The sequence below is a fragment of the Mastacembelus armatus genome, chromosome 15 (genome assembly GCF_900324485.2).
Source record: "Mastacembelus armatus chromosome 15, fMasArm1.2, whole genome shotgun sequence".
NCBI classification, from domain to species: Eukaryota; Metazoa; Chordata; class Actinopteri; order Synbranchiformes; family Mastacembelidae; genus Mastacembelus; species Mastacembelus armatus.
In genome coordinates this window covers 10,865,200-10,889,463 of record NC_046647.1, presented here as the reverse complement: position 1 = coordinate 10,889,463, position 24,264 = coordinate 10,865,200, and the positions used below count along the sequence as shown (strand labels likewise).

Below are 24,264 nucleotides of genomic sequence, written 5' to 3'. Positions count from 1 at the left end.
TTGAAAATAAAGGCCTATGCATAAATCAACTTTTCCTCTCCAGAGGTTACAATAGGTCACTTGCATGTGATGTTTAATGCCTTGCATGGTTACGACATGCAAAGGCCAGTACTAGTCTGCATGCTGCTTAATGAATCTCCCTCTCTTTCTCTTTGCCTGTCCGTGCTTCCAGAAGACAACTATACTGAAGGTGGGTATTGTACAGTGTTCGTTACTTTTTTCTTATTAAACTGTTTATGCATACACATTGTCATGGCCCAGACTCCTCAATTTAATGCAAGCAAGTGTTTTCTACTGGTAATGTAATTGATATTGCTGAAGTGGTAAGTCTGATTATCAGATCTCCATTGTCATGTAAGTTTGTCATGTTTACATACAATGTGTGAAGTGATGTGTGAATTGTAGACTTTTACAACTCGCTGTAACTCACTGTACTCACTTTCATGAGTATGTGAATAAACTTATAGCTATTTCTTCATATGTTTGAGTAGAATAATGCTGGAAATAGCTCTAAATGTTCAAATAGCCTTGGAGTCGTGCTGGTTTTCTAAGTAATTAGCTTTAAAATCTTTTTGCATCTCAGGTGTAATTTAGTACTTATTTTGATTGCTTCAATCAAAAAGAACAGGGGTGCTTTGGACCCTGAAACCAGACTAGCTAATTATCTGCTGGTTAACCAAATCAATCTGGAAAGAGAGAAACAAAAACTAAGGTGAAAATCATCTTGAAAGAGCTGAGAAATCCTACATCTCAAGTATTCTTAACTCAAACTCATCAGACTTCTTACAAAACGCAACGATATAAACTAAACTAAACCAAACTGAATGAATACTTTTAAAGATTATTTTGATAAATATCAGTAGTATTTGAATATTTGCATAAAAGTTCATTTAAATATGTTATAAGTAGATTTTTTTATTTGCCACATTATTGCCCAAATTACCACTGGCAGTTAACTGTTGCTGTATAGCAAAAATATGTCATGGATCCACCAAACAAAACATGTGTCCATAAAGCTTATTGTTCATGGTCAACATATATAAATTGATTAACTGTGTCAATCAAATGAATGTAATACAATCGAATTATTAATTTGGATACTTAGCTACTCAAAATAATCACAGTGACTAGACCATGTCCAATCATGTTTCTTTTTCCCTGTATGACTCGAATGTTATGTGAACGCTTGGTGTTGAAGGTCAGTGTAAAACAGTTTTCAGAAATATTTGTAGGGATTGCTCTGCCCATGGTTTGTAGTGCACTTCTCATCTTAGAAGAAAAAAAATGTCAGGCTGAATTTAGATTTCTCAATGATGTCTAGTAAGTGGCTGATGATGCATTGCAACCTGCTTTGGTTGACTGGATGCTCATCATGCGAACCCTGTCTGTGCACCCTCCTCTGTTTCTCTCCGCCCCACTCTTCCCTTACCCCAACACCCCTCAAGTAACACAGACATCTGCTCTGAAAGAGATGCCTGCATGTCTGTCACACAACTTCCCATGATCCCTTGTTCTCTGCTGACTGTGCTCTTGTTTTCCTTTAAGGTCTGGCACACCTGATGATGGGCGACCAAGGTATGAGCTCTGTTCCTTCTTCCTGTCATTCCTCCATGGTTTGTCTTGCTCCCGTTGTGCTCAGAAATGCGTGTGCTTCTAACTTTTGTGCAATGCTCAGGCTTGAAGCTTCAAATATGGGCTGTCATTTGACTTATTTTAAATGACCTAGTTGAGTTTCATTCTCAGTGATTTTTTTTTTTTTTCATATGACCCCTTTTCAAGCTTCTTTGGTTTCCTGCTCCCTGGGTATCCATGTTATTTTCTCCATATTTTCTTTGTGATTATTCACATCTGTTATACATTCTGATGTTCTATGATGATGCAGTTCAAGTAAAGTGGCATTTGCATTTACACTATTAGGACATAATGCATGGTGGTGGAAAATAGCTTAATGAATTTTTAAGCTACTTGTCTTCTGTCCTTGCTGTAATGCATCTTGCACAGACAGTGCTTCTATTCTTCATCTTTCCTTTTGTTGCTACTCCATGTTCCTATCATACAGCAAACATTGTACTCTTTACATTTTTCCACTATTAACCCCCTTTACTGTCACATATGTCCTATTTTATTCTTGCACATATATGTAGCCACCAAGCCCTTCTGTCCTTTTCCAACTTGACCATGACACTCATTGGTGTCTCCTCTCCTTTTGTTCTCCCTTTTTGTCCGGACTCTGCTTTCTTCATGGAACATTTCATCAAATCTCATAGGTAAAAGTAAAGGTACTACCCTTCTAATTATCTAAATTCATTAAACTATGACAGCATTTTTCGTGGCATTACATACTTGTGCTAAATGAAGTATATAAAGCCACTGGCATTTTCTAAAATTGCTCATTCAAGGTAGGTGCTGGTTTCGCTTTGCATCCACCCGTTTAAGCTGTCACCTGTTTTTTTTTTGTTTTTGCCTGATGCATGGGAATCATAAATGAGACTCACATGGACATATGAACACAATAGTTGCTGTCCTAGTTCCAGTGCACCACCACCACCCAGGGGTAACTACGCTTTTTGTGTTCAAATAATGGTTTTGGGGTTGCGAGTGAGGCTTAATCATAGTGTTGGTGGCCTCCCATCCTGGCTGTGATCCTCACCTCTTCTCCCTGTGGGGTAAGTGGACTTCTGATCTTTCCCGTTTGACTCTCCTCCTCAGGGCAGAGAGGGGAAGCTTGGCTTCTAAGGTCCCTACTGAGCATTCAAGGTAAAACGTTTCCTTTTAATTTGGTTACTGAAGTAAAGGCAAATTTAGCATGTCATCATTAGCTTACTAAAGTGTGGGAAACTTGAATGTTAATGTGTGAACTTTATTAATTGGAGAGTAGCATGTAATAGTACTGTATGCAGTACTTCAAATTTGAAACATATTAACACTATGACATTCGAGTGATCCACTTGCATTTTGAAATAACATTTTCCTTGATTTTGCTTGCTCTTGTTGTTTTAGTTCCAGTTTCACAATTCTCATAAGCAGTTTTGTAATATTTGTATTTCTTTAAATCAAACATAAAATATTGCATTATGTTAACTATATGTCTTGTACTTGTGAAGTATCATCGGAACAGGTAGGTCTTCAAACTGCAGATGTACAATGCAAGATTTTACATTATACTCAATTTTACTGTCAGCTGCTAGAACTTTAAGCTATAACACACACGCAAATACACACACACACACACACACACACACACACACACACACACACACACACACACACACACAATTGTTTTCATCTTCTAAGGTAAGTGTCATGTCCATGCCCCTACTGTTTGCTTGTGAATCTACAAAAGGATGCTACAAATTGTCGTTTCATTACACATATACTTGGCAGACATACAACAAATGGAAATAAACTTCGAATCAGAAAACCATCAAATCTATACATTTTTCCTGCTGTCAGGCTTTGCAAAATCCCTGGACCACTACAGTATAAAACTTACATATCATGTGTATACATAGACAAACTACAGCAAATATCTGCATCTCTGTATCTGTATGTAATATGTAGGGATCCTGGCTAGAATTGTATAATGTATGACTCGTTGATTCTTTTGTGTCATCTGGTAGTTTTACCATAATAACTTTTCAAATAGTGGATTAGTAAGTGTCTTTCACATCTTGGTACTACACCGTATCACACACCCAACCTGGATGTAGCAGAAGGAAAGCCACAGGGAGAGAATGCTGATGAGGCACAAATCTGACATACGTACTATAGCACACTGTTTCTAATTTGGGCCATGGTTAATCGTTCCCTGTGTCCTACAGTGTGAAACCTACTCAAACCAGGTATGTAGTATGTGAACATAAACACATATAACCACTTGAGTAATAAATCTAAGAGTGCCTATATTCATTATCTATTTTAAGCTTGGGAGAATATTGCATATTACCTTTGCCTCCTGAGGGTCTACTGTGTCACGTTAACCAGTTGTATGGTTTATCCTCTGGTTCATGACTGCTCCTTTGAGGATGGGCTAGTTTATGTGCGTTGCTTTCAGCTGGTGTACTGACAACTGAGTCCTAAAACCTTGTTTGCCTCTAGGGCTGGAGAGTAGGGCATACTTTAGGATAAGTCATAATGCTGCTGGCACACAAATCATTAGGGTATTTAATTGCTGTCATCACAATAGACTGCCATGTGCAGCTTAAGAGGGACTGCAGGCTGCACAGATCAGGCTTACAGGTACAAATAAGCTATTTCTAAATTAGTATGCATTCTAATGTAATTGCTTTCAATTTCTAAAGATGGAGATTGTTCCTTTTTATTAGATATTGCTTTTTCCCAGGGATGTCTGTGAAGAAGGCAAGCAGATCTCTTTTTGAGTTTGTTTTCACATGAAGTACTGTATTTCACAACAAATTAAATGAATGTTCAGGGTGCAGAATTGCCATCTTGTTTTTACATTAGAGGAGGCTGATACACCAGAGACCTTTAACTGGGAGTCACACACACACACATATAAGGCTGACAGATGCCTTTGAATGCTAACTTAGGACTTATATCCAGCAATCAGACTCACATGCCAGAAGCTCTGCCTTTTCATTTTTTGCGGATATGGTTGGTATCTTATAGTTCCCTGCTGGATTTTCAGAAACTAATGCAGTGACTATAACACATTCAACGGTTTCACAGCTATTTAAAGAGTAGAAAGGTTATGGATATTAGTCATGTTCTCACACATTTAAATACAGTGAAAATTTGTACATTTGATGTGTAGAATAAAGATTTGTGGGTAATAAATCTATGTATCATATTATATTTTATCAATGAAACCCAAGCCACTTTAGGCAAAAACATCATCACTGTTTTTTGTATATATATTGTCATTATTATATTGTGTATAAATAGATAACATGCTTAAAATCCATTCAAATAGGTTAAAATTCACTACACATATGTAACTTGAGCCAGGCAAGGTCCCTTATTATGTTCTAATGCCAGTGTCCCATCTATTCCAGGACATGTTGACTCACCCCTTAATAAAAAGCATTTGTAAGGAGGTGTGCATATGTTTGACTTCCTTATGCTATGGTACAACCATGGATAATACTTAAGCAGGGATTCAACACAGCTCAGTGAGTAAGTGCTGTAGGAGTGTGTTTAGGTCAATGAAAAAGCCTCCACTTGACATACTGTATGTGGGAGTACCACACATTTACTTCAACATAAGCTTTAGTGTCCAGTTTTACACAAAGTTTAACCATCATGAAAAGTCATAACTGTGTATTTTTTCGTCAGAGTTTCAAGAACTCCAACACTTAAATGAACACAGAAATAGCAGCATGTTATATGTGAGGCAGATATTTTAGAGAAAATAATTAATAACCTCCCACTCTGCTATGCTTGCTGAGATCTCTTAATGTGCAACTTGCAGGTTAGCAACCTCGGTAAATCAGTGTGTATGACAGTTTGAATCATTTGCGGTAAGGGAGTTATATGCCCACCCTAAAAAAGACAAAACAGTTGTGATGTCACAAAAGGAAAAGCAGCCAAGGTAGGTCAAGTTTAACAATAGGAAAGATGGATCGTTCTGCTATTTCTGATTGGGAACAGATAAGGACTAGGAGAAATAATAGCAATGGAGGAGAGAAGGTCTCCAAGTACTGCAGCACTGGATGTAAAATAAATTACAAATGTATGACTGACTGCAAAAGTCACCAGACTGTGTAACTAGACTTAAGGAGTCTAACGTTAGCAAACTGAACTTATCAATTATGCCGTAACAAATGGCATGCTTTACAAAGTAGGATGGTAACAGCAATTTTGTGGGCTGCCTTACAACAAAAAACACAAATTGCTTCTCATTGTTTAAATCTTTATGCTTACAAATCTGGACGTTAGTAAGCATTAGAAAACAGTGCTTGTAATGCACAGTTCACATGTTTTTGTGCTGGATCTCTGACTAAAGGCAGTATGAGAAGCTGCTGCCGATGGTGAAAAAGATGGAGCTGTTTGTACTGGATAAGCCACACCAGCTGTCAGTCTCACACAGTCCTGGATTTAACATCCCATCATGAACTCCATTATATGGATGGGAACATATCCTGTCTAAAATAAGCGCTGCATACGACCTTGTTTTTTTTTTTTTTGTTTGTACAGCAGTGAATTCCTCTCTTCTTCACCTGTGGAAATGCACCTAAAGCAAGTTCCATTTCTCCTCCACTGAATCACTCCTTCAGTGGCCTAGTTTGACAATTTGATTCAAAAAAAGGGTTTTTCTATAAACAGGAAAAAAAACACATTTATTTTTAAATGATCATTTCCAAGCAACATTAACTATTCTAACCACACAACATTAAATATTTTTTTTTGTTAAACGCTGCAAGTTGCACTTTAAAGCTCTACTTGAGTGGCATTATTCTTATGTCTAATGTGTCTGTAAGGTTCAGGCTTCATCAACCATGACTCAGAAATTCCAAAAAATCAATTTTCCCCAAGGAAGATGCCACAGCCATGATTTGTCTAACATTTTGCTTGTTAAGCTGCAAACTTTAGTGCCCTGTTTTCTTAAGCCATCAAATGAAAATGTCATGGTTCTTAAAAACAGTCAAAAAGAAATGTATGAGTTCAATGCATTACAGTGCTTCATTTGCTTCTGACAGCACAGCCAGTAGCCACAGAGGCAGAGTTGTTTTGACTTTGGTCTAACTTACCTCACAAGGATTGAATTATGTGCAGAATAGAGCGCTGCAGAGCTGGGTGTACGAGCGGCAGGTGAAGAAAATGCATTAGTACTGTGCATATTGGGTCCACGTGGGCATGTGTTTCCGCCTCTCATGTTTATTTCTTTCCTTTACAGTTAGTTTGACATGTTTGTTAGATGCTAGCTGAGGTTTGCAGGTTGTCAGGGTAGGGCAAGATACTTTTGCATGGGACTGCTCAGAAAGAAAGAAATTGTAAAAATAATAAAAAAAAATAATAGGGAGAGATTCATAGTGTCATTTTGAGTTTTATGGATTGTGTGTGTGTGTATGATTATTGGTGATGATCTGGAAGAATATAAAAAACTGGTCAAAACCTATCTCTAAAGTATTTATTTGTCTGTTTTTTTTTTATTAGTTTGTTCTTGCTGCTTTGAAAAAGGGTATGGCCTTGCATTTTTGTATTTTCTATAAAAGTTTCAATTTTACTGTAGAGGTTTGAAGCTGATTTTACCTTCAGGTGCTTTATATTTCCCAGTGGTGGCTTTGCAATGAGAAAGCAACAGATTCTTTTAAATAACTGTGCTATGGCATGTCAGAGTACAACTTGTCAAGACTTCTCTGCATTTTTTATCTGACAGGTAACAAGATACCATGTGGTGTGTGCAGAATCAACAACAGATGTTGCCTTTGTAGCTTCACATGAAAACTGCAAGACTTTCAATGAAATCTTTTCGGCACCATTGACTTCACCAGGATTACAGTTTCCCAGCTTCAACCTTACAAATTAAACCTATTTATGAATGAAGCCAGTTCTTCTTGAATAGGTACTCCCCTGTAAGGCAGATCTTATGGTCAGAATTAAGAAAAGACATACTTCATTGAGGTTGACACTGAGTGCTCATTTCTGATGGATTGATTCCTCTCTTGGAAGGCATACTCAGAGTTAATAACACCTTGCAGTGATTCTTGCGTTATCATTATGTGTAATGTCAGTGAAGTACTGTTTGAGAAGCTGATTTAGAAGTTTCAAAAAAATCAGTTGGATTTATCTCTGGGTCTTGGCATATGGGTAACGTCATTGCCATCTGGTCTGAATACCCCAAACTTAAAAGACTAGGATGAAGCTCATGCTGCATCCAAATCAGTATGTTTTTTTTTTTTTTGTTTGTTTTGTTTTTTATCCCTAATCTCCCCCCCCCCAATAGGTTTTCAAACTCTAAACCAAAAAGTACTGTGCATATAGAGTATTTCATATAAATTTACCACTGCATTTACTGGCCTAAGAGCTTACTGTTGTCAACATAAACTAATACAACCCTTTCATGCATAGTAGTCACTACAGAGCCCAGTTATTCATCCCTTTTCCTTTATGCCCAATGAGTAGAGTGTTGTGGCTGTGTATCAGTTACTATAGTAGACTTACAAAAACGCATTTCTATGTGTAGTGGTAGCCTAAAGGTTTGAGAAGCAGGTTTGTGACGGGAATGTGGTTGCTTTAATTAATTTTGGAACTTTCTTTCAGTGCTGCTGCTTTTTACACACAGAAAGAAACAACGTTTGGCACATCTAAAGCAAAGCCCTTAAACCTTAACCGCTCCAGTGAAGCTGCTCATTGGTTGTACTGGGCAGCTTCCAGGTGTGAATGTGTGTAATGCAATCAGGGCATCGCTGAAAAACATATGTTCTTCTAAGAAACAATATTATTGTCACATTTATCAATACTGATTTTATGCAAACAGAAAATTACAGTGAGTCATAGATCCACTACATCATGCATTATTGTTTGTAATTTAGGTACAAATCATGTTGTACTATAACTATAATGAAGTGACAAAACTTGGCTATAGCATTTTCTCAGTAAATACATTCTTATCTGTTTATAATTATGTAATATGCAACAGAAACAACATTCTGTGCTAATTACGTCTATTATGTAGCTAGCATTTGACCATCATATTTTGCACACAATGGAGTCACTGTGGCCCATCTCCACTAAAAACAAAGGAGGAAAATGATGTTGCATTCAAATACAAAACCAGTTCTATCGGCTTGCAGCGTCGTGTGGCTTTGTACCCTGGGTGCTTTGACAATCTTTATAGTAGACAGAACTGAAGAACTAAAGCAGATTTGAAGAACTAAACATAGTAGATTATTGGTTACTGGATTATTTTATTTGACAACAGTAAGTTTAATATTAAGACAATATTAATAAAATGGCCTTTCATCTTCCCACAGAATACATGTTCTGTTATTATATATTACCCTGGACCTGTGCAACAAGGTGGACATGTCAAAAACATGAAAGCATGACTGGGCTAAAGACATCTTGTCTATAACCCATCTCCTCTAGCAGGCAAAACTTTCAAAACATGAAAATCTTACAGAAAGCCATGGGCCTGTCTGTATATTTCTGTGTTACCTTACAGTTTTTGTCAACTTCAAACAGCTCTTTAGGAGAAACTCACCAGGAACATATATACATGGAAGTGAGGGAAGAAGTTTAACATGGCATTACATTGCAAGTGTCACAGCTTTCCTCAGTTCCAGGTTTTAAGTGCCAGTTGATTTATGTTGAGAAGTCATCAAGTGTTTTAGCAATTTTTTTTTTTTTTTTTTTTTTTTTTGAAGATTAAGCAAATTCCTGTTGACTACTCCAAATTTCAAAGCTCATCCTGTAGCATGACAGCACTGCAAAATGAAGCAGGCCCATCCCTTAAACATTTTTTTCGATCCCTGTTATGTTTTTTTTTTTTTTTCATTATTAAGTGCTGCTTTGCAGTTTGATCTGCACTCACTTCAGACCCCTCAGGGCTGCTGCTGAGATGTGTAATTGTCACTCCATCTAACGAGAACTGGATGACTACTGAAACGATAAAGTGGCCATGTATATGAACTGAATCAAAAGAATATCACTGAAACTCTTTCAAATCTAATTTCACACAGTTAGTTACTCATGGTTTCTTAACAATGGTGTGAAAAGTGATTAATGGCAGTGTCAGGGGGAAAGTGTGATGGATAATTGTTAATGTGAATAAAATTATTAGTTTAGTAAGATATAAAAAAAGATATGTTTGTTTGTCTGATCACTGATGCACAGATCAGTTACTGTTCTTATGGAACAATATGATGAAGTTAAGCAGTAACATGTAGTTTGAGTATAGGAAACCTACACAATGAATGTGATCACATGATGACGATTTAAGTTGATTTTTTTTTTTTTAGCAGCTTATTTTAAATCAAAGTAATGTCTTCCTGTGGCCCCTAAAGTCTGAGTTTATTTTAACTAATCAAAAGTTTTCATGCATGCTTATTTTGGAGTTTCAGTACTGTAGCAGCGTGTCCAGCTGTTGGTAGCTACTCTCCCCTCTTGTTTTGTCTGTGACGCTGACCAACACAAGAACTTGCCAAAGCAGCTGACCCTGTGCAAAGAGAAAAGCCACTGCCGTCATGCCATCAAAATGTCTTTCACATCAGGAACATAAATATAAATATGTCAAGATTGCATCAAAGTTGAAAAAATGTAATTTGATGTGTGACATAAATATGGTCTGCCTGAAACAGAGTTTATAACCTTTAGTGAAAAAAGTTCTACTACTGTTATAGTTCCTTAAAGCTGTTAGATGATCTGACTTTTCTATTATATCCACATTGTCTTTGAATCTAGACAGCTTGATTAAATACTAGGTTCCTTTTTGGACTCAAATGCACAAGTTGTCCAAATATTATTCAATTAAGGTTTCACACATACTCAATTCTGCCCACTTATATTTTACTTACTACATATTAATGTACCTCTTACATGCCAGCACTCCCTAGCTTACCTGATCTATACACCACTGCAGAGCCATCACTGTTACAAACAAGGTAATTGTACTTGATGGGTCACAGAGGCAGTTTTCCCTACAACAGAGATGGAGAAATAGACTCCTTTGCAGTGCAGACTGAAAAAAGGCCTGTAATTGCCTGGAGTGAGATTTGTGTATCTTGACATGACAGATTGGCAAGACTGCACTAAAGCTCCACAGATTAGTACATTACCACAGATTCTGCTCCTGAGGGGGAGGCAGGAAGACACACAGAGAGAGTGAAGGACTTAAGGCAGACAGAGAGAGGCATTTGAAGAATGAGCACAAGGAATTGGGCAGAGAGAGTGGTACTATGTGGATAGAAGAAGCGTGATAAAGTGGGATTATAAAACAGAGGCCTGTGATTATAATAGACACAGAGGGAAAATATAGCGATGGAGGAAAGATGGAAAGCACTTCAGATTGTCTCCTGAAGTTAAATGAGTGTTTTCTTTTTAAAGAAAATTGGGTTTACATGTTTTGAGTAAACATTTATTTTTGTACATCGGGGCCGCCTGTCTGCCTGGCTTTGTTGTGTGTCACAAGATTTGCCAGTCTCAGCTTCATCACCATCAGATAAGCAGTAGTATACCTTCACATCGCAGACAGATTTTCTGAGGTTGGAGCCAGGTTTCAACAGCCTTTCTGTGATCTCCTGTAGATCATCAATTATATCAAAATCCAAGCGCAGACTTGGGATTAACAGTTATCAATGCCTTTCCCAAAGAATATTTATTATAAAAGATGACAAGCATATCATTTTTTTCCAACCTAAAGAAAGGGCGAAGGAGAATGTAGAATAAAAAGGTTGGATCAATATGAGCAAGGCTCATCTGGCTCCCCAGGTAGAGTGGAAGGAGATCTGCTCCAGATCAATATTGCTGGTCGATGCCAGTGAGAGACTGCAGTGATAAAAAACTCTATTTCTTGGCCCACAGAAGAGAGTGGATGAATCGTAGCAGAAAATAGATAAAAGGGAGATGCCTATACTTCAGCTGTAGACTGTGAAATGCATCCTTTGAATGTTGGTTTGTTTAGTTATATTTCAGCTTTGAGGTTATGGATTATTGCCATTTTACTGGCCTCTATTGATGGAATGCAGCCAGGTGTTGTTATGATTTACTGCATACAGCATGAAATCGTGTTTATCCTGTCAGTATGTGTTATGACATTCAAATGTACAGAGTGCATGTTTGTAGAGCAACACATGTTAACTGTAGTAGTGCTGCTTATTTCAGTGATTTATGGGTGAGTCAATGACATAGCCATCTTCAAAGAGACTGTCAGTTCACTTTTCTTTTAATGGTTCATTCATCTCCCACTAAACAGTATGTGTGTGTGTGCAATGTGTTTTGTCTTCTCACATGTTGGCAAAAAGATATACAGTGTCTCTGATTTACTTGCCCCACTCACACTTCTCTACGTATTCATATGTCCTTCCCACCAATGTTTTCTTTATGGTATTGTAGTTTATGCTGTTAAAAATGGAGAGAACCTGTTTTTCATGAGATACAAGTAAAAAGAAATGACTGATTTATAAATAATTTACAGTGACTAAAAGTAATATTCAATATACGCATAAATAAGTAATAATTAAATGGCAAACAATTTCACAAAGTAATGCAACACTTTAAAGTATTCCACATTTATATTAAGTTTAGTTCATTTGCATTTTAAATTATTGTAAAAATGATTGTCTTTCAGATGATGTTGGTTTGATATTAGTATGCACAGGGAGTGTTTTAAAATGGAAATGTCATTAGATTAAGGAACACCAGTTTGGAAATACATGGAAACAAATTTTACACTGGATATTTGTATAAGTCTACAGGATGATGCATTTATAAAATTTAAAAGTATTCTTTTAAAAAAAATATTTATACATTTCCTCATAAACTATGCATTTGACAGTCATTTGACACTGACATATATTTATCTAAATACTTTCAAAAACACAGAAACATCGTAACAAATTCGATTTTGTCCATTGAATGGTTGACTTTGATAAATTAATAGAAAAAAAAAAAAACATACCATAATTAGGATTTGGGATTTTTTGCACTATTGATAGAACATAGTGTGAATATTTTTGTCTGGCTGACCAAACTGAAAAGTGGATGCCTTTTTAATGATGCATAGCGAGGAAATGGCCAGGCACCCTGTGGGAAATTGAATAGTCCATTTCCAATCGAGTGCGCCCTGGAAAATCCATGGGGGGTCAGTGGCAATTTGTCTCAGGAGGTCTGCACTGAGAATCATTACGCTCAAGACCAGCATGTCCCGAGGGACAGAACCATTCTTTAAAGGCAGACTTGCATTTCCTTTTGATGTATATAAAATATTTCCCTTTTCTCTTTATGCTTCCTCTTGCAAATAGGAGTAAAGATCCCCCCACCCCCTGTTCAAAGGAGTGACATAGGAATTGCAAGTTGCATAACAGCCTAATAACTGGCACAATATGATGTTTTCTTCTATCATAAGAAGCAGAATCTAATTAACCCCTATTTTTGAGAAGCTCATTTTTGTTTAACAAGTTGCTCATGTCCCCTGTTTAATTATAAGCAAAGTGCCATATCTGGGAAGACAGTTTTTGTTGTGGCTCAAATTACAGGTGTCATGAATTTTAATGTGCAAAATGTGCAGCTACCACTCAGTATAGTTTACTCATGTTTTGGCGGGAGGGTGGTGAGGAAGCAAATGTTTCCTGATATATAAACCTGAGACCATTTTCTTTGTTGCTGCCATATGACTTTATATTACTCTGTTTAATTTTCATAGTTTTTCTCATACTTGGTTGTTAACCGCATGTGGTTGTTGTAATTGAGGATCCAATGACAATGGTCTCCTCTGAGAAAGCCGTTTAAGATATGCACCAAGTGCTGACTGGGTTGCTAATTTGTAGGCTGAACAATGTTAGCCTGTAATTTCATCCTTGTGGGCAAACCAGCTCTTTGCTAATTTGATTGCTCAGGGACTGCGGATTTTGTTGTTGATGATCAATTCACATTGGAAAAATGAGAAATGGTTGTGAGTGAAAATGAAAAAGAGCAATTATGGATGAGATCAGATAAGACTTGCCTTAAGCTCTGATTTACAGACCACAAAGCTATATTTGAAGTTACTGTAATGTTGTTTTTTAATGTAATGTAACACTGTCATATCTCTCTGGGTAAAGGCTTGAATTATCAGTTTAGAGGTGTTTTAGACAGAAAATACCAGTGAAAAGTCTCTGATAAAGAAATTCCTTAGTAAATCATGGGTGCTTTTTTCTAATATTTCCACTATGCTTCATCTTGCTTATATACTTCATACCTTTTTAATGATATACTGCATGTGGCTGGTTACAATCAACTACTATAAAAAATGCATGCCTTTCAGTTGGTCATCTTTCAGTCCAGCTGATATGATATTGCCACTTTTCAGATTCAAGCTCTGTTTAGTGACACACAGTACTTACTGCATTAGCAATGACATACAGTAGCTTTGAATGAGACATGAGATTTACATTATAAACCATCCTGCTTGTTCCCACTTCTGCTGCTCTCAAAAATGCTTTTCATTTTTCAATCTGGATGCAGTACGTTTATCTGTGTCATTCATTGTTATTGCCCTCCCTTTTCAGATTCAAATCATTTTTTCATTCCCCACACATCCTTCGAAAGGAAACAAGCCGATGAAAGACTGTGGGAGATTATATGACCCCACTTGATCCATAGGTGCAGTATCAATGAGTTTCTAGTTATCAGCACAGTCTTGTTTTGGCTTGTGAATGAGATCTATTCCAGAGTAACATCAAAACTGCAACGCAATTCCTGTTTTTTCATTTTGTTGTTAGAGGAAAGATCATGATGACACTGTGCAAACCTGGTACCAGGGTAGCAGAAAATAGTTATTTTCAATGCCTTTCAACAATCCTTATGGTAAATGTCTGTTCTCTTTACAACAGGGTTTAGCGACTAGTGCCCTTTAGAGGCTTTGTCTTACTATTTACTTCAGGAAAAACAGAGATTTTGAATAGCACATACTCACCACACATGCAATCACAGCCCAAACTCCATGCAGGTTATTGACTTTTCAGAATTATTGGATTTGAATAGACTAGTTAATTTTAGGGTATCCTTGTGCCGTAGGCAGATATATTAATTAGTGTAATTGCTATGTGAATAAAATAACTGAATGTAGCTTATTCTATGATTGTAAGCTGGGATATCTCAATTCTTACTGGAAATCAGCTACTGACAATTGTATATTTGCAGTATTTAAATACAATATGAGACAATAAATTCCTGTAAAATGAAGCAAATACTGCATCATTTAGGTAGAAGTCATGGTATGTGAACAAGGATGTACAGTAGGTTTGGCCTCAATATTTATAAGAACAGAAAGAAGTCAGTAGAACTAAATATGGAATATGCATGTAGAGTGTAATGATACACGCCTGACATGGCACCTTCCCTTTCAGCCAGTCAAATACTAGCATGCCTAACTTTGTCATCTCACCGGTAATCTAAAATAATGTCACCCCAAAGATAATTCAAACAAGATCAGAAGAGACACTTCATGTCGCTAGCATCTATATGCAAATCTACACCCTTGCATGTGATTGCATTATAATGCTACTAGTCTGTACTAATAATTTCCCTACTTCATTATAATTAAATTACAAATTTCTTCAGGAGATAAAACTATGGATTTATAAACTACATCTCTTCTCTCTCATGAATTATAAATAAAACTAACTGTGTGTAGTTATTGTGTTTTGGTAATCTATAATTTTTTTCTTCCCAATTTTTCTCAATGAAATCTCTACTAGTACTGAGCTACTTGATCAATAATAGTCTTACAAAAGAAGTATGACATATTGTTGCTGCTGGTATCAATTTTTGAGTAGCTCTAACAAAGAGAAAATAAATGAACCTGTTTACCATACTATGCCATAATGTACCAGTCAGTAATGTGTAGGCCTACAGGACTGATGTAGACATGATTCACACCCAAGCCCAGAGCGACAGATTTGCATTTTCTGTGTTAGAATCATACTGCCAAATTTTCACCTGTGCCTAAAACCAAAACAAAAAAAAAAAACATTGTCTCCCTCAAGCATGTTACTATAATAGTAAAAGTTCTTAAAAAAAAAAAAGATTATCTCTGTAGCTACCAAGCTTTCGTACTTATTAGTGCTTGACACACCTTGTGTTGCCTGTGGGCAATGAAATAATGAACTGTATATGTAATATATTGCTGAAACTGGGGGGTTATCAGATTTTCTATATTCCCACGAAAGTGCTACCATACTAAGAATCCCAAGAAAAAGGGGTTGTTTGAATCAAGTCAACATGGATCATTAATTTTAATTTTTCTTCTCCGTCAGCTTTTTTTAGTTTTAAGCTTGTGGGAGTGGGACAGATTTACTTAAGAGGTAGTGAGTTCATAAACTTTACACCGTTAGCCTTTATAGCTACATAGACATGTAAAATAGCATTCATGTAGTACTGAAATTATTCAGGAACAAGCAAGACTAATCACTGAAATGATATCAACGTAGATAACATCTCAGTCTTCAATGGACTGATTATGTGTGTGCAACCCGGCTGTACACTGATGTTAATCATATTTGTTCTATTATGAGAGAAATCTTAATCCCTTAGCTATGCTGGGAAAGGCTTTTTGGCATTGTTAGTACATAGTGCTTGGCAAAAGCTGCAGACAGTGCCTATTGGTTTTATTGAAGAATTTCAACAATGTTAGAGACTGTTTTCTGATTAAACCCACAGCAGACACGATTTTTATAAAAAAATAGATCATATCAGGCAGAATCACAAAGTGGGGCTATGTCAGAAGGGCATCCTATCCAATGTAATTGAGATCACACACATTTTTTCTACTTGCTTAAATTAAATTCTAGCAGTGAGAATGGTCACTTCACCCACAGGAAATTAAAAAATCAAAGTAATACAAAGTTGTCTCCTAAACAGCAGAGAATGTCTTTAATATCCTGGGTCTGTGTCTCTGTTATCTGGGTATTACAGTTTAAATCTATAATTCTGTCTGCAAGTCAGTAACATTGTAGACATACTGTATAGTGTATAAAACCTTTGATCAATATATTATGGTATGAAAGTCAGAATGAAGCACAGAGGGAAGTGGTGTATTTTGATATGCTGCCCTGCTTTTTTTTTTCTTTTTCTTTTTGCTGCTGTAGAATCATGATATTAAATAGTTTAAAGCCAATACATGTTTTTAATTTGACTAATGACATTTTGTGCAACAACCCACCAACCTATAAGACAGTGGTTAGAATTTAATACTACTATCCGTGTTGTTTTCTGAGTTATTAAACAATGGATACCATCATAATCATGCAAGATGCATGCTACTGCTTTTAATTCCCCATTTTAATATATCAAATTTTAAAGTAGAATATACATGATTTTCCCCCAGAATATTCATCTTTCCCATTATGGATAATAAGACACTAGATATAATAATAGCCTTTTTTTTACACTTGATGATATGATGGATGAAAATGTATTGCATATTATATTCATGCTAACAATGATATGGTTTGTGCACACATACAATATATTTATCTTAAATTTAGTATTATAACCATAATCATAAATATATTTTCATATGGGACAAGATTAGACCAGAAATGCTGAATACTCAACAAATGTATTCAATTTATATATTTATATATATATATATATATATGTATGAAAATTAATTCATCTGTAATATTTTAAATATTTACATTTTTTATATATAAACACTGGAAAATCACATTTTTGGTGCTAGCTGTAGCTAGAGAGTTGTAAAACTGATTCACAAATTATATCACATTGTCATAGAGGTTAGTAATTTGCATCCATGTTTTCTTTTTTGATTGTATGGCTTAATGGTAGATGAGCCTACAATGGTGGATTTCATCGTTTTTAGATATTTGCATAAACCTGTCAGTATTGTGGTTCTGAGGTAACATTATATGTACCATTTAATGCTGCTGGAGTTGTATTTGCTGTTAAGGTGTAATTTAGAGGCTGTGTCAGTGACTAAAATAGGCCTGCAGATAAGAGCTGAAGATGCCTTGCACATCATTAAGTGTGAAATATAACAACACGCCCCTGAGCTGCCTACTGTTCCCCTGGAGAGACGACAGCTAGATAGGGCTCTGCACAATTATGGCTGAGAGAGCCAAAGACCTTCCTCACATTGCTTCATGTTGAAGTGGTTCTGATGGAGAGTATTGCAGTATACTGCTACATGAAATACCTGATAACAAAGGCAGACAATCCTGTTTGTTCTCTGGTCCAGTGAAGCCGTGGTAAAGCTGTTACAGTTCTGATTGGGTTTCTGTTTCTTCTAAAGTTGTCCTTGTACAGGTAAAGTAGTGCATGGGCCTAAAGTGTACCTAGAGGCAGATTATCAGTGGAATTATTTCACACCACTCCAAGCACTCCCTGGAAAGGAAGCAAGAAAACATTATCTAAGATACAGCTCTAGAAAATTGAAAAGTGAAGCATACTCTCTGTAAAAGGTTGTTACATTCCTCTGCCTCATCGTCCTGTTTTACTCCTTTGTTTGCATGAAAAGCCCGACTATCTTGTTGAGAAACTGCATGCTTATATCTAAGAGACAGTATGTTTGGTTGTAGATGTTGGCAAGGTAGCATCATTGTCATTCCATCACCTTTTAATACTTCATCCATGAGTCATTTCATTACACACATTTGGAACAGAATAATTAGCAGCAGTATAACACAACTGCAACTGCACCACATCTAATCAGATAAGTGTAATTTATTATACACCATGGTAGCTTTATTAATCTGTCTCAGGATACATGTAACCTGTCTTCTCTCATGATTTTTACACCCAGAATCACTACTACTGCATGCAGCTTCACCATGAATGGACAATGAATCATATACATTACAGAAAAAAAACAGAATGTTATGTCGATATTTTCCAATCTTCCCAATATCCTGCAGGGCCCTGGGGATCCAGAGATGAGTTTAAAAAACTCTCCTAACATTGTGGTTTTTTAGACTGCTGACAAGCTGTTCTATGGCTATTAAATCCATTCCTCACTGTCAGTGTAGCTATGGCGGCTTAGATTTGAATGAGTAGATGCCGCTGCTCCTGCTGCTGTGGGACCTGCACATATATATATATATATATATATATATATATATATATACACACACACACACACTGAGGGACATGGAGTCCAAACTGTGCACTGTGTCACAATTGATGTACACTGGGATTATTGGGGAACTATGGCTGTACGAAATGTGTTGACATCTAGTTTTATAAACATTACGTCTTAGGGATTACAAGTAGTTGTAACACCAGAAAGACTCCATTTAGCGTTAAATGTCTGAGACATTACTGTCAACTCGCAATGATAAAGTTCTGAGAAAAGTTTGAACCTGGACCAACCAGGACCTTTCTGTGAGGAGTTTGCATGTTCTCTCCCACAGTCCAAAGAAATGCAGGATAGGTTAACTCATGACTCTAAATTACCTGTAGATAGGAATGTGTGTGTTAGTGTCAGCTGGGAATATTTCCAGTCCCCACCCCCCCTCCCAACCCCCTACAGGGTAAGCAGTATAGCTGATGGATGGCTCGATGGACTATGAGCTGTTTTGGCAGATGTGTTCATTTTCCTAATTTTTCCTCATTATGTTGGTGAAGAATGAAATTAATTACTCAATATTATGTTTTCTCTTAAAACATATTTGCTGTTGCAAATTTGTAGAATATAAATGTAATGTTTAGGTGACTAGGATAATTGGATGGGAGTCATTTAAGTAAATATCCAATCCTGTCATTTTTCAGTCATGTACAGTATTCATGACTAATCCTTTTGATTTGAATGGTAACGCAGAACCCACAAACACATCTGCTATATTGTATACATATATTCAGCCATGCAAATACAATTATATTAACATAAAACCCTCACACAAATCCCTCTGTCAGACACTGATAAGAGGAGAAGAGAGAGCTGACAAAGGATTTCTGGTATCAAAATGATTGTTATGAACTTTATCTTGAGTCTTAGTTGAGAAACAAATGGCCCTGTCATCAAGAACACACCATCTATAATTCTTTGTCCTTTTTTTCCATAAACAGTTATTCCGCCTATGCCGGCCTTGGTGCCAGAAGATAAATAAGGGGAATTAATTTGTGTCAGGATGACAGGAAAGCGCTGCTCTGTTTGGCAGGAAAAACAGAGCTGAGAGTGTTATTAATGACCAGACGTGTGGACTGCAAGGACCACAGTCGCTCAGAAGGAGGTCAGCCGAGAAGGAGGCGAGCCAGGAGGACAGAGACGATGGAGACAGGGTGCTAAGGCAAGAAAAAAGAGAATGTTGAGTAAAGTGGCAGATTAACTGAGGGAACTAGTTTGTGTAGGATATTATAACACTAGCACTCCTTGTTGCTTGTCCTGGTTTTTAATGTCACAAGCCTTGCACAATGTGATGTGATGCCATGTGATGGTGTAATATAAATAATGGGTTCCTTACTGCTGACTGGGGAGCAGTGTGTTGTGTGGAGGCAGCAGTGTGGTCTGTGGAGCTGTGAATCAACCATCTAAACAGAGGACAAATCTGTTTTCAGCTGATACTTCGGTAGCCGTGAATAGATCATGATCTCAGAATAGCAAGTATCTTCAAACTCAGTGTTTGTGTGTGTGTGTGTGGGTGTCTGTGAAATATATTTTTCATTAGAGTTCAATATCAGTCTATAAGTGTTAAATTCTCATGTGGTTTGAGACATTAATTAGCAATTAAATTCCACCACTGCTCTGTGTGATTCATCATTGATCTCGATTGAATGAGCAATTCAGGACCTTAAGTTTCTCCTCTTTTAAAGGCCCAGTGAACTTATTCCCTCAACTGAGCTCTTACTATGAGTAATGAGATCTGCATGAATACAATCATTTCTGTAAAATCGTATTTTATTGAACATTTCTTTGTCTAATTGAACACTGAAAATTTTACGATGTATCTGTGTGTGTAGTTTTTGTATTAACAGGTGGTAGATTTATAGACACAATTTATGCTGTTTTGTCCACTTATGTCTCCTGTTGTGTCTATTCAGAAGTGATTTGACACTGCCAGCTGTTTGTTGGCATAAAAGAGCTAACTACAATATTGTTATAATGGTGTTTGATTTGTTACAGGACAGTAAAATAATTGTATCTTATCAGTGCTGGAGTTGTAATATACCATGTGACTTTGAACCTACAGTTCAGGTCAAATTGGCATGTCATTAGTAACACATTCATTGTGGATATTTACAGTATCTCTTTTTATGATTCGTATGTGGCACAGCATCAACAAATACCATCCACAGTACCTCAAACTACAACAGAGTCTTTTTTTAAGTTCATGTAGATAAAAATATATTAATTTTCCTAGTGTCTCTACAGTAGAACATCTATACAATACAGCATTAAATTGTAGCTATTCACTGTTCATTTTAACAATGGTGAACCTTTGCATTAAGCAGGTTTCAGGTGAGCCTGCTGTCTCAGCTCTTTAAAAGACTGAACAGCAGGTATGAGTTAGCCAAAAATTTTTAATTGACCTTCCAAAAATGAATCATTGCTTCTCTAATGAACACGCTCATTATGCTCTGAAAAAAAGTTTAAAAAAAGCACAAGTTAGTCTTTTCTGTTTGAAAAGTTTACAAGTACTTTTTAAAGCTAACACCACGGTGTCATTGCTGGGTCCTCTGGTGTAAGAGCACATGAGTCATTATTGTATGTAAGAGAAACAATTCTGCTGTAACAACAATGCTGCTGCATAAAAACAACGAAAATAAATGTTTTCCTTCAGTAAGAACTTGAGTAAGGCAATAAAACCTGCTATCATAAAAACAATGAACTCCCTCCAGCATATGAAACATCAGTATTGACCCAGGCCATGAAGTGAATGTTAGTGTAAGCCTGCAACATCCAAGGATGATGCAGTTGTATAATTCCTCACATGGGAAATTCCCAGTTTGTAAGTTCAAGATTTAATACAAAAACACTTGAAAAGGCTGCATGGTAAAATGCAAACATTCTACTGATCCTAGCATTTTAATATTTGAACATACCAGACAGAGCTACCACATAAAGCAGGTACTGGGCTGTAAAGAAAATAAAGAGCATGTTTTATGGAGTAGCAGTTCCTTATTTCGAGGTAACAACTCAATTAAGCCTTTACTGTATCTCCTGAAATCAAACTTTGTTTCATGTAATCTAATTTCACTACTGGTTCTCATTAGGATGTGATAACTACAGTTAGAAGGCTGTAGGCTGGGGTTCAATCTTCAGCAGTTTAAAGTCACAGCAATTATTCATAAAGGTAAACAGATAAAACTTTTATGTTCAAGTCAAATAGGTACAAAACAGAGGTAATGGCCAGGTGTACAAACAAATATACATGTAGATTTATACCTGTCAGTTAGTGGATGTTAAAACACTCTTACCCTGGACAGCTTAACTTTACAACAAATTTTAAAATGTAAGTAATGGATAACAGATACACTAATTTCCTAAACTTGAATTTCCTTTGTGGGATTAATAAAGTTTAACTTATCTTATCTTAATTGGTTGAAGTGAAATGGGCATGAATTCCAAATAGATTGAAGAAACATTAATGTTTAATACACTAAAAGCAAAATTACACATGGCCTGTTTATCAGTAGGAGTATCAGGTTTTCTTTTAAAAAAGCCATAAAAAAGCAGTAAAACATAAATTGTTGTTCTAATTGGTTTGCTCAAGCTGATTGGAATCACTGAACATTAATATCTTAAAATGTAAAATGATCCATATTCGCCCAAAAACAACTTTAGTCCACCATTAAACAGGGCTCTGAATTCTATTGCTCGATAATATGCATCTATAAAAATCAAAAATTTCAGCCACACATCTTGTTCATCAAGTTTGGACAGAAAGCAAATAAAACATTCTCTCATCCTTAAAATTTAAAATATATATATAAACATGAAGACTGCTTTGCTGTCAGTGGGGATGTAGGCCAAACTAAAAATTGATATAGCTTAAGTTTGTTCAATTCAAAGATGCTAGTACACCCAGTGATCATTTCACAGTAGTACCATATACTAAGATTATTATAGCAATGCAATCAAACCTAATATTTTGGAGTAAAATGTGTTTTGTTTAAGCAGAAATACTTTCCTACCCAAGTAACATATTTGTTTGTATTATTTTATGTCATATGCCAGTTAAGTCAGTGTTTTGTTTATTTAACACAGTAGCTCACGTAAATGTGTCTAAACAATTACTGCTAAACATAAGGTTTTAGAGTCTCTCATTGAAATTAATTCTGCCACACTCACATTTAAGCACTATAAGTGTGGAAAATCACTTTGCTAATTGTGCATGGCAGTGTGTGATATGCTTTTTACAACATAAAGGTCAAGCATGCTCTTCACATTTGTGTTTATGTGTGTGCACGCGTGTGGGTGGCTTGGCTTTTTGAAGATATCATCTCCAGAGCATCTTCAACCATTACACCCACATGGAGACTATAAAGTGGCCCACAGAAGCGTGGCTGACCTCGTGAACATCTGGCACACATACAATAGAAGCATATTGTGATTTTGTTTAGCCTTTGAAAAATATGCATAATTGTCTGACAACATGAAGGTGTGACTGAATTCTACAAGTATGGACTAGATTAACATTACCAACCTTTACTAAATATTTGCAGAGATGACCGCCTTTGATGCTGAACAGGAAAATTAGGGAGTATGGACTAGACAGGCTGTGTGTTTGTGTATGCGACACAATCTGACAGGAGACACACAGTTTACATACCCGAGATTGCAGGGGTCTTGACAAACATGTGATTATTTCTCAGTAATTAGCTAGTTGGCATCCCTGTGGTAAAAACAAGGGTGGTAATTATGAGGAGGAGGTCTTGGGACTGTTGTCTGATTCTCTTCGAAAGACATAACTCACCAGGGGATAAGACAATGAGACAGCAACAGGAGAACATGGGGAGAGAAAGGGTGGCATGTGTTGAATGTGTCCATGGTCTCAGACAAACAGCTTTGTAATTGCCATGCAATGATGTGGAATTAATGTGTATGACAGAAACTTCCTGTTTAAGTCATTAGAAAAAGTATTTAGCTTGTATCTTGGTACAGTGTAAATATAGGGATTGAACTACGAGAAAACATATCACAAAATTTATCTGGATGTGTTGATATTTAATATAAGTGGAACCCCTATATTAAATATCAACACTGTGGTATATTATATTATATATGGTGAATTTGATGCTCTCACTGTCCAGCAGACTTTGTGGCGCACGGACCCTTTGTTTAAGTCAGAGGGCTAAAGGGTCACTGGGGGCAGGTGAAGATCCATCACAGGCTCGACTAGTACTGTTTCGACCATGAGGCCACCCCTGTGCCCTCAAGGCCCCAGTTGCTGCAGTTGCTTGGCAACCCTTGCTGTAATTAGTCCTGGGATGTAACGCCTCAAGTCAGATGCTCAGCCTTCACTGTTGGGTCAAAGTGCAGTAGAAACAGAGCCACACCTACACAGGCGCCTACTCCAGTGAATTCTTATTAGAGCGCTAAACACATTGTCCACATATTAGCACAGGAAACTACTTCCCCTCAAAGCTGTAAAACTAATTTCTCTGGACTTAGGAAAACTAAAGCCACTTGTATTTTAGTTTCAT

At 36.6% G+C, this 24,264-nt stretch overlaps 1 protein-coding gene across 10 annotated transcripts in view; it reads left to right on the top strand.

The window, feature by feature from the left end:
• LOC113131782 (neurexin-1a) overlaps positions 1-24,264 on the top strand; it is a 231,017-nt gene that overhangs the window by 17,453 nt on the left and 189,300 nt on the right. For 8 of the 10 annotated variants that reach the window (XM_026309436.1, XM_026309435.1, XM_026309442.1 and 5 more), the window contains 4 exons: positions 173-190; positions 1,546-1,575; positions 2,268-2,279; positions 2,710-2,757. In XM_026309436.1, the coding sequence (XP_026165221.1) occupies positions 173-190; positions 1,546-1,575; positions 2,268-2,279; positions 2,710-2,757 (108 nt within the window). The remainder of the gene's footprint in view (positions 1-172; positions 191-1,545; positions 1,576-2,267; positions 2,280-2,709; positions 2,758-24,264) is intronic. The other 2 variants (XM_026309441.1, XM_026309440.1) reach the window with 2 other exon arrangements.